Consider the following 12,353-nt stretch of genomic DNA (forward strand, 5'->3'; position numbering starts at 1 on the left):
TAGATGTTGGGCTAACTAGTCCGTATTGCCCTGGTTTCCCTCTGTAACCTTTTTTAAAGAGTGGTGTGAAATGAACAAAAGATGATGGCGGATGATCATAACCTCAACAATGGCAAAATGAAGAGGAAAAGCGAAAGCAATGAAAAGGTCATGGCAAGACTGGAACTGGTAAAACACGATCAGATATCCCACATGGTAACAAATGCCTAAGATGCATAAAGTCTGCAGATTCTGAATCAGCCTCATCAACCATCCCCGGACTCTTGGAAGACAATCATCCTCACTTGCGAGAGATAGCCAACAGTAACAATAACAAGACGTGGCGTAGTTATTGGAAAGGCCAGGTGAGAACCTTAGTTTTGTGAGGATGACTTATAGAAGAAATATCTTGGAATAACATGATGTACAGAATCACAGAATTGTTTTTCCACAAAAGGAGGCCATTTAGCCCATCATGTCTGCATCGGCTATTCAAATTAGTATTATGGCTTAATATCATTCCCTTGCATTTTCCCTCTAATCCTTGCATATTGTTTCTATTCAAATAATCATCCAATACCCTCCTGAATGCTTCAATTAAAACTGCCTTCATCATACTTCCAGAGAATGCATTCTAGACTCCAACCACTCGCTGTGTGAAAATGTTTTCTTATATCACATTTGCTTCTTTCGCAAATTATGTTGAAATCTGTGCCCTCTCATTCTTGATCCTTTTATTCATCCTTCTCATGATTTTGAACATCTCTGTCAAATCTCTCCTTAGTCTTCTTCTCTCAAAGGCAAACAGTCTCAACCTCTCCAATCTATCTTCATAACTGAAGCTTCTCATCCCTTGAACCATTCTTGTAAACCTCAACTGCATTCTCTCCAATGTGTTCACATTCTTCCTGCAGTGTGATTCCCTGAACTGTACACAATATTCCAGCTAAGGTCTAATTAGTGTCTTGTAGAAGTTCAGAAATCTTCTTGTTCTTGCACTTTATTTCCCTATTAATAAAGCCTATGGTACGACATGTTTTATTAACACTCCACCTGCCCTGTTAATGATATATGAGCGTGTAAATCCATGTCATTATTGCTTCTGTCCTCAGGTCCTCTTGCAATGAAGTCCTTTGGCCTTCTTAACTGCTTGCTTGTTTTCAGTGATTGTCCTTACAATCTTTTTGAACAAGGACATAATCTCTGCAATTCTCCAGTCTCCGGCACCTCCCCCGCATGTGGGGAAGACTGAAAGAATGTGGCCAGTGCCCCTGCAATCTCCACTCTCACTTATTATTAATAGCCTTGGATGTACTTCATTTGCTCCCAGTACTGTGCCAGCAGTCAATCCAACACTTCCTTGTTATCAATTTTGAACTCTTCTAGTGAGAGCTTCCTCCTCTGTCACCATAGCCTGGGTAGCATCTACCTCTTTGGTAAAGGCAGATGCAAAGTATTAATTTAGTATCTCAGCTATGCTCCCAGCCTCCGTGTGAAAATTCCTTCTTCAGTCCCTAATTAGCCCTACTTCTCTTCGTATCACCATTTTACGATGCCTTTGGAAGACTTTTAAGATTTCCTATTATGTTGGCAGCCAATCTTTTCTCGTAATCCCTCTTTGCTTCTCTATTATACTTTTACATCTATGTTTTGAAGCTTCTGAATTCCTCTTGGTTCTCAATTGTATTTTCTACCTTCATGGGCACACTTCATCAAAATTTCTGTCTCCTTTTTCACCCAGGGGGCTCTGGATTTTTTTGCCCTACCTTCGTCAAAAGTCACAAAGAGGTACAGAAGCAGATAAAAAAAATGGCATTGGTGATCTTAAACAATGTGGCCTATGTTGGCACAGGCTGGAAAACAGATCAAAGGACATCAAATAGTAAGTACGACAATGCATTAATGTTTCAGTACATAAACTCATTGTTCTTCACACAATACATTTTATCATTGTAAGTGAAGAATAGGAACACTTCCGTAGGGCTTTCAACACAGATTGGCCTTACCCGAGCATTACAATTTCAGAGGCACACTAATCTCGCCCTCAATGGTTTGTGATTCATCTTGTTGTTCTGCTGTGCTGAGCCTCATCAACAGATACAATAGCACTTCCACACGCTTGTAGTTTGTAATCACAGTTAGAATCTTGCATGAATCAGATGTGCTCTGCAACTAATTACATTCCCATAATATACCATTTATATTAATGATTTGGATGAGAATATAGGAGGCATGGTTCGTAAGTTTGCAGATGATACCAAGATTGGTGGCATAGTGGACAGTGAAGAAAGTTATCTCTGATTACAACAGGATCTTGATCAATTGGGCCAGTGGGCTGACAAATGGCAGGTGGAATTTAATTTAGATAAATGCGAGGTGATGCATTTTAGTAGATTGAGCCAGGGCAGAACTTATTCAGTTAATGTAGGATATTGGGGAGAGTTATAGAACAAAGAGATTTGGGGTACGTGTTCATAGTTCCTTGAAAGTGGAGTCACAGGTGGACAAAGTGGTGAAGAAGGCATTCAGCATGCTTGGTTTTATTGGCCAGAACATTGGATGCAGGAGTTGGGAGGTCTTGTTGAAGTTGTACAAGACAGTGGTAAGGCCACACTTGGAGTACTGTGTACAGTTCTGGTCACCCTGGGATAGAAAGGATATTATTAACTAGAAAGAGTGCAGAAAAGATTTGCTAGGATGCTACGGGACTTGATGGTTTGAGTTATAAGGGGAGGTTGGATAGACTGGGACTTTTTTCTCTGGAGCATAGAAGGCTGAGGGGTGATCTTATTGAGTTCCACAAAATAATGAGGGGCACAGATCAGCTTGATAATCAATATCTTTTCCCACAGGTAGGGGAGCCCAAAACTAGAGGGCATAGGTTTAAGGTGAGAGGGGAGAGATACAAAAGTGTCCAGGGGGACAATTTTTTCACACAGAGAGCAGTGAGTGTCTGGAACAAGTTGCCAAAGGTAGTAGTAGAGGCGGGTACAATTTTGTGTTTTAAAAAGCATTTAGACAGTTATGTGGGTAAGATGGGTAAATCGGGATATGGGCCAAATGCGGGCAATTGGGATTAGCTCAGGGGTTTAAAAAAAAAGGACAGCATGGACAAGTTGGGCCAAAAGGCCTCTGTGACTCGACTTCATGCATTTCTGGGAATTTTTTCCACAATATTACAGGAAGAGATTCAATGGTCCCACAAGGGGGTGACCACAATGTTTCATCTCTCCACCTTTCCCAACAACACTGATGACACTTCATTCATCCCTTCCCTTTCCTGCCTTTCCTCCACCCAAAACCCACTCAGAATTTAAAAAAAAAACCCTTGGACTGAGACAGCTAAAGGATCAAAAATCCAGAGCTAAATGAACAAAGAGTTTAAGGAGTAGGGATGGAGGAAATTGCAGAGATACGGTGGGATGAGACCATGGAAACATTTTAGAAATAAGGCAATGGATCCTTAATTTAATGCACTGGGCAATGGAAGGCTATTATAAATCCATAGAATCCTGACATTTGGTCCATCGAGTCTGCATAGAGCACAATCCCACCCAGGCCCTTTCCTAAAAACCCCATAACCCCAGCTAGTCCCGCTGATACCAAGAGGCAATTGAGCATGGCCAATCCACCTAACCATTTGAATAATAAAGATTAGAGGAGAATCTGTGAGTCATAGAGTTTTACAGCACAGCTAGAGGCCCTTCAGCCTATCGTGCCTGCACAGGGAAACACAGGATATTTGTAGGAGCTTTGAATAAGTTTGAATTTGTGAAGAGTAGAGCTTGCATGGCCTCCTCGGACAGCATTACCATAAAATCCCACAGAATCCTTACAGTGCAGAAGGAGGCCATTTGGCCTTCTAAACTCCAACGAGTACAGGCCCAGTCTATTCAATCTCTCCTCATAAGCTAACCCCCTCATCTCCGGTGTCAGCCTGAACGAATTTCAGCACTGTAGATGGAAATGTGGAGGAGTCTGCTTGTGGCCAGTGTGGCATCATTGTGCATGGCATCAGCACTCTGTGACCACTTCCAGCAAAGCTGCACTCTGCCCTTACAAAGTGAGTTTGGTGTCACCAGACTTTGCAGATTTGGTGGAAGATCAAACAACTACCTACAAGCTCATGGTTGCAGCTTTGAGAGTCAAGTGTCAACCTTGGAGAGATTCGCAGATATACCTGGATAGGGTTTTCAAGAAGTCATTCATCTTCTGCAGTCTGCTGTCCCACAGATCAATGGAACTTATGAGCCCCTGCCCCTTGGGAGTGATAATGTGTGTCAGGAGCAATATGTGTTGCTATATCTCGGGGCATCAACATACCTGTTATTTTACCACATCATAAACTGATGCCCATCACGGTCCTGATGCCAAATTGCTCTGGCAAGTACTCTAAGCACAGCAGTTTATTGCCAGACCTTTACAAGGTCAAACACCCAGAGGTCATTGGCAAAGGTTCCTAAAAGGCCAACAGTAGCCTTCCACCAGCTTTCTGGATGTCACTCGGCAGCCATCTGGTAGAAATAGATTTTGTAAAACTTCTGACAAGGGCGTGAAAAAATGCGAATGACAGAAGAGACCCAATGATAAGATATTTGCTAATATGTTATCACAAAATCTAACTATCAATTTAGACTTGAACTAAAATTTTGTTAAGCTGTTTTGAATGTTCAGTGGTTTTGAATTCCACACAGCTGGGCTAAATGTGTCTTATCTTATTATGCACTAAACCAGTTGTGGGATGTGCATTGTAGGAATTTTTGATCAGGTTAAGAATGGCAGGAATCAATTGAAACATTTTGTTGAACAAAGGTGGTAACTGATTGAAATGAAATTGAAATATAAGGAGAGAAATTTTTTATAAAAAATGTTTATCTTCAATTTTTAAAATATTAAAGAAAATAAGTAATAGACTTGTGTTGTCAAAATAGCCCATGCCTGTTTAAATCCATACAGCTTTTTTCTGTAATAGTGAAAAAGCATGGGTTTTTGATTTATGGTACACATTTTACAATAGTTTCTATGTGGCCAAAGAACAGAATTTAATATATTAAGCAATGTTTGAACCAGCAAACAATATCTCAATTTACACAATATTCTGAAGCAACAGGAAACATTGTTCAACTTTTTTTGCTTTTTGTTCATTCCAGTTTAAAAACTCATTGATCACAAAATCTAGGAATGTTGCATTCATTTTTCAGTATCTACTCCATCTATCTTTATTGCAAATTGAGAATCATTCAGTAACTTTTTTTTAGATTTAAAGCAAATAAAATTGACTTCATAAATTTAGGGATAAAATGTTTGGACAAAACCAGGCAAATAATTTTGGCAGTTCATAATTTAAAATGTAGAAAAGTTCCTTGGAACTTGAATGTGAATAGAACAGATTGGTGTCACCAGCAAAGAGAATGCAGTGCTGGACAGAAGAAAAGTCTACGATGTCATTAACATATAAAGAATACTAGCTGACCAAGAATGGAGCCTTGTGGTACTCCACATTAAAACTCAACATATCAATATATTTCCCTGTCCCTGAATGGAATTGCATTTTTAAAAATCAATTCTTGGAACACGGATGTCACTGGCTGACCAGCATTTATTGCCCACCCCTAGTTGCCCTTGGAAGGCAGTTGAGAATCAATCATATTCCTGTGGCACTGGGGTCACATGTACACCAGACCAGGTAAGGGCAGCAGATTTTCTTCACTAAAGGACATGAATGAACCAGGTAGGTTTTTCTGACAATTGAATGTTGTTTTTTACAAAGTAAATACACACACAGAAATCATGATCTTCAGACCCTGACCATTCAAATGTGATGTTATCCAGGTGATGGCTCAAGCTCTGAGGGGAAGGTCAGCCATTGTAGAGTTCCCTTCCACTGGAGTGGGAAATTTTGCAGAAAGGAAGGAATCCTAATCATCAAGCTGAGAGATAGCTCAAAAGGGCTGAACTGCTGAGCCTGAGAGGCATTTTATGCAGTTGAGGTCCAGTGCTTCTCAGATACTGAGGCAGACCATACTTGCATGCAGCAAGATTGGGACATCATTCAAACTTGATCAGAAAAGTGGCAAATAATTTTCGTGCCACACAAGCACCAGGCAGTGGCCATCTCCAAGACAGAATCTATATCCCCTTGACATTTAATGGCATTACCATCACTGAATTGTCCATCATCAACTTTCTGGGGTGACCATTGACCAGAAACTGAACTGGACAAGGTATTTGAATGCTGTGACAGAAAGAGCAGGTCACAAGTGGAAACTCTTGCTGAGTAATTCATCTCCTGTCCACCGTTTACAGCATAAGTCAGGAGTGTGATGCTTGGATGAGTGCAGCTCCAGCAACACTCAAGAATCTTAATACCATCCAGGATAAACCAGCCATTTGGATTGGCACTCCATCCACCACCTTCAACATTCACTCTCTCTGCCATTGATGCGTAGTGACAGCAGTGTGTACCATCTCCCAAGCCTCCTTTAACAACACCTTCTAAACCCACAACTTTATGCCCAGAAGGATAAGGGCAGCAAACTCATGCTACTGCAAATTCCTCTCCAAGCTACACATTATTCTGATTTGGAACTGTATCGTCAGAACAGCACTGTGGGTGTACCTACACCACATTGACTGCAGTGGTTCAGGAACCATCATCCCGGTACCAAAGAAAAGTCAAGCAGTATATCTTAATGACTATCATTCAGAGGCTCTGACATCCATCCCTATGAAGTGCTTCAAAAGATTAGTCATGGCATGAATCAATTCCAGCCTCCCAGATTGCCTGGATCCACTACAGTTCATCTACCACTGCAACAGGTCCATAGCAGATGCCATCTCCCTGGCCAACCTGTGCTCAACCCTGGAACACCTAGATAATAAAGATACCTCTGTCAGACTCCTATTTATTGACTACAGCTCAGCCTTCAACACCATTATTTTGATGAACCTCACCTCCAAACTCCATGGCCTGGGACTTGGCTCCTCCCTCCGCAACTGGATCCTGAACTTCCTAACTCTCAGTAAGGAGAGGCAACAACACCACTTTCACAATCATCCTCAACACTGGTGCCCCACAAGACTGAGGTGCCCCTCAGCCCCTACTATACTCCTTAAACATTTATGACTGTGTGGCCAAATTCCCCTCCAATTCCATTTTCAAGTTTGCTGATGACACCACCCTAGTGAGTCAGATCTCAAACAATGATGAGACACAGTACAGGAGTGAGATAGAGAATCTGATGAACTGGTGTGATGACAATAATCTCCCCCTTGATGTCAATAAAACAAAAGAGATTGTCATCAACTTCAGGAAGAGTAGTGGAGGACATTTCCCAGTCTACACCAATGGGGATGAAGTAGAAAAGGTCTAGAACTTCAAGTTTTTTGGTGTACAGATCACTAACAACCTGCCCTGGACACCTCCCCCACACCCCCATGCCGACACTGTAGTTAAGAAAGCCCGCCAAAGCCTCTACTTTCTCAGAAGACTAAGGGGATTTGGTATGTCAGTTATGATTCTCACCAACTTTTGCAGATGCACCATAAGACTTCTGATCTGCGTAAGACTACAAAGGATATGAACGAAGCCCAGTCCATCACACAAATCAGCCTCCAATCCATTAACTCTGTCTACACTTTCCACTGCCTGGGAAAAGCAGCCAGCATAATCAAGGACCCTGCACATACTCTCTTCCACCTTCTTCCTTTGGGAAAAAGATACAGAAGTTGCGGTGGCAGATCTACCTCATACTAAGTTGATCTTTCTCTACACCCTAGCTACGACTGTACCACTAGGTTCTGCACTTTCTCCTTTCCTTCCTTATGAATGGCATGCTTTGTATAGCACGCAAGAAACAATACTTTTCACTGTATAGTAACACATGTGACAATAATGAACCCAATCAAAGGCAGCTCACCACCACCTTGTCAAGGGTAGACTTGGGCATTAAATGCCCAGCTAGCTGGCAATGCCCACATCTCATGGACGTACAGTGAAAACTTTCAATTAAATAGAAAGCTGTACTCGGTGCACTTTCACAAGATCTGCAGCTAACAGCTGCAAATTTCATTGGGCATCATTGAGTTGAGGCATCTATTTTCTCATTTATTATCTTTATCTTAGATATAGCGTTGTACTTCTGTAAATGTTTTACTTTCCTATCAATCTGTTTTAAATATGTGACCCAGCTTTATGCCTGGCTCCATGATCTGCGGGCTGCTACACTCAGGCTCGCAGTATTTCAACCTGAAATGTTAGCGGTGAAGAGACTGCGGTGTTTCAATGTCACCAAGGTACTGATTCGGATCAAAGTAATCATTAACAAGCCGCCGCAATCATTCGTGGCCAATAAAGTCGAGCCTGTCATTCCGGCTGCTTGTGTTTGAGAGGGACGGGGACTTTCCCAAAGCCTCTGGGACATGTTCAGCTCTTCCTGAAATCGCGAAACTGAAGGTAAAGTTGCCAGTCCCTTCAAATCAGAGAACTTCGTAAGGCTGCAGCTGAGGGAGGCGCGGGTGGGGAGCTACAAGAGGGCAGTGCCTGGGACACGCTGGAGGTGAACCCGCTCACCATAAACACAACACAGATCTTCCCCGGTGATTCCTGGCAGCCAGCCCTTTTTTTCCCCCAGCTCTCAAGAGGCCGGCAACAGGCTGTGTTCATGGCTGAAATCTACACCAACCTGGGATTCCCTGCCACTTTCCCATCCAGTGGAATCATTTGGAAAGTTCAACTGACGCACATCTACCTCAGAGAGATGGTGACAGGACCCTCGCTGACTCTTCCTGCGTTAAACACAAAATAAGAAATAAGTGATTGTACCACTTGCTAATGGGCAGCTGAGAGTAACAGAGCCGAACCAACTCGGGAAGCCGCTGTGTTCGCATCTTGCTGTCTCTTGATTTAGCAAAACTCTGCGGGGGATCTAGTGACCAGTTATCACTTGGCAGTATTATTAGCTTCTCTCTCTCTCTCTCCCTCGCTGTCGCTTTCTCTCTGCCCCCAAGCTGTTGGTTGGGAACAGTCAGTGGGTAATTATTAATAGATGTCCCTGGATGGAGGGACTGATGTCCTGATGAGCTTCAGTGTGGGGCATGTTGTGTGTGTGTCATAGCAGAGAGCACAGTACGATCCTCTTCCCCGGCAGATCACCTTCCACTCTGCCCACAGCACTGCAAACCCCAAGCCATGCCTACCACACAACGGGCAACAGCATGAAGCCAGCGGCGCTTGCACTTCTCATCCTGTGCCCATGCTTAGTGTCCCTGGACGGGGACCCTGGGGCAGGAGAAAGGACCTGGGCCAGGTTTGCCAGTCTGCCCTACCCGGAGGACAAACTCTTCCTGCATGGCACTTTCCCCGAGGGATTCATGTGGTCTGTGGGCACATCAGCTTACCAGACAGAAGGCGCCTGGCAGCAGAGTGGAAGAGGAGCGACCGTCTGGGATACCTTCACCCACAAGCAGCTCAGTGCCAACGGGGATGTGGCCAGTGAGAGTTACCACAACATGGAGAGAGATATCTCTGCCATCCAGACACTGGGAGTCACACACTACCGATTCTCCATCGCCTGGTCTAGGCTCTTTCCAGATGGAATGGTCTCACACCGCAACGAAGCCGGGCTGAACTTTTACTCGCACTTGATCCAGAGACTCCGGGATGTAGGTGTTGAACCCATAGTGACACTGTATCACTGGGACCTACCCCAGGCACTCCAGGACAGGTACGGAGGTTGGATCAATGAAACCTTGGTGGATCGCTTTAGTGAGTACGCCGAGTTTTGTTTCAAGGCTTTAGGGGATCGGGTGAAGTATTGGATCACCATGGACAACCCGTACGCACTGGCTTGGCACGGCTACGGCACGGGCAAGCTTGCTCCTGGCATCCAAGGAGACCCAAATGTACCCTACATAGTGGCGCATAATCTGATTAAGGTAAGGTGCTCCCTAACACGGAACGATGCCGTGAGCTCTGTTTAGATAAAGCCCTGGGAGCAAACATGTTTAAGTGGGAGTTTACAACCCCAGTGGGATGAGATCTGAATTGGAGAAAAGTTGATTACAAAAAGGAAGACAACTTTTTTTTCAGAATTAAAAACTATTCGTTAAGTTACTCAATATAAAAGAAACAGCTGCCGGTGTCAAGCCACCAATTACTTGGACAAATAAGAGTCCTTTGTGTATTTTGTCTTTTTATTTTGGTCATAAAACGGGAAAAAGTGGGAAGCTGTAACATAATGAACTGAACTCTCAGAAAGGTTTGAGTCAGACTGTCTTTTTACAACTCCCATGTGATCGATTTTAACAGTTAAACGCTTTGTAAACGACCTACTCTGTCAGCCCCCCATCACCCCCGCCGACCCTCCCCACCTCCCCCCCCCACATCCACAAAGTTAAAATAAATGACGAGGAATAGTTCAAACGTGTCACTTTCCTTATCTCCCTAAAAGTTTTTAAAATACTTCCCCTAAAGTAAGATGGGCTATGTGGAATAAAACAATAGAATGGGAATATTGAGTCAGAGTGGTTACAGCAAAGGAGGCCACTTGGCCCATCATGTCTGTGCCAACGCTCTGCAAGAGCAATTACCCCCTCCCCCCAACCCCGCCAGTTGGCTGCCTTTACCCCAGAGCTGTGCAATGATTCCCTTTTCAGATAATGATCCAAAGTTTATTTATTAGTCACAAGTAGTCTTATATTAACACTGCAACAAAGTTACTGTGACAGTCTCCTAGTTGCCACATTCTGGCACCTGTTTGGGTACACTGAGGGAGAATTCGGTGTGGCCAATGCATCTAACCAGTACATGTTTGGACTATGGGAGGGAACTGGAACACCTGGAGGAAACCCATGTAAACATGGGGAGAATGTGCAAACTCCACACAGATAGTTGCCCAAGCCAGTAATCGAACCTGGGTCCTTGGTGCTGTGAGGCAATAGTGCTAACCGCTGTGCCACTGTGCCCATCCATTTCCCTTATGGCTGACACCCACCATTGCAGATAGGCCAATTCTTCCTTGAACAGAATACGTAATATAGGTGCAAACTACACAAAGATGAACATTTCAATGCACCCATTACTGCACTGTGTTATATTGGAAGAATAATTATTTTCACAGTTGCATTGAATCATAAATTAACTCTATTCTTTTGATTCATTCGTGGGATCTGGGCTTTGCTGGCTAGGCCAGCATTTGGTGCCCATCCTTTCAACTGAATGGTTTGCATTTCAGAGTCAGCTACATTGTTGTGGGTCTGGAGCAACACATAGGTCAGACCAGGTGAGGATGACAGACTTCCTTCCCTAAAGAACATTAGTGAACCAAATGACTTTTTATGACAATCAGCAGTGGCTTCATGATCATCACTGGACACTTATTTTTAAATTCCAGATTTTTATTGAATTCAAATTTGACCATCTGCCATGTTGGGATTCAAACCAGGACCCCCAGAGTTCCTGGATTACCAGTTTAGTGATAATACCACTACTCCATCAACACTCCATAAGATTTATTTGGTAGCATGAGCTTTCGAAGCACTGCCCCTTCATCAGGAGAGTGAGGAAGGGGAAGCACTCTGGAAGCTCATGCTACCAAATAAACCTGTTGGACTTTAACTTGTGAAACTTCTCACTGAACATTCGATAATGCAGAGACAAGGATAGACAGATAGAAAAGTTTTATAGAAATTATTTGATTCACAAGAAATACATAAATATTTCACAGAAGGGCGATCTCATGTGAGGAGAGAAGTTTGTTGCACACCAGTAACTTTTATGGGACTGCTGTGCCATTTCTATAAGAAAATAAGATAACATACTTGTTTTAAACTATTTCACTGTGATCTCAATATCACAAAACATATGACCTAAATGAGGTAATCTATTCCTGTTCACTAGATTGCCCATTGATAAACCAGGTGCCATTGTGCTGTTCAATCCACTTCTCCATTGGTTTGTAGTTACTGTGTAACATTTATCAAACAGTTGTTCAGTAGTACCCATCCTGAAAATTTCTGAAAATATGGACATTCTGCTGAAGCTTCTCATCTTCCACTCATCAGGCCAGACAGAAGAATGCCAAATTTTAGGCAATCATGGCACTTCACACTCCAGGAGAAAAGGTTTGTTTTATTCTTACATGGGATGTTGGTGTTATTGGCCAGTCCATCATTTTTAAAACCCATCCCTCAGTTCCCTTGTGAAGGTGGTGATGAGCCACCTTCTTTAATTACTGCAGCCCATGTGGTGTAGGTACACCTACAGTGCTTTTAGGGAGGGAGTTCCAAGATTTTGACCTAGGAACTGAAAGTATGGCTATATATTTCCAAGTTAGGATGGTGTGTGACTTGAAGGAGATCTTGCAGCTGGCTGT

The 12,353-nt window shown here is 43.1% G+C and overlaps 1 protein-coding gene across 1 annotated transcript in view; it reads left to right on the forward strand.

The window, feature by feature from the left end:
• The first annotated feature begins 5,176 nt into the window (after window positions 1–5,176).
• kl (klotho) overlaps window positions 5,177–12,353 on the forward strand; it is an 89,356-nt gene continuing 82,179 nt past the window's right edge. Inside the window, exon 1 of the mRNA XM_080197454.1 lies at window positions 5,177–9,915. Within this exon, the coding sequence (XP_080053580.1) occupies window positions 9,076–9,915 (840 nt within the window). The 5' untranslated portion in view covers window positions 5,177–9,075. The remainder of the gene's footprint in view (window positions 9,916–12,353) is intronic.

Source organism: Carcharhinus amblyrhynchos, chromosome 10, assembly GCF_965287045.1.
Source record: "Carcharhinus amblyrhynchos chromosome 10, sCarAmb.v2.hapA, whole genome shotgun sequence".
Classification (NCBI taxonomy): Eukaryota; Metazoa; Chordata; class Chondrichthyes; order Carcharhiniformes; family Carcharhinidae; genus Carcharhinus; species Carcharhinus amblyrhynchos.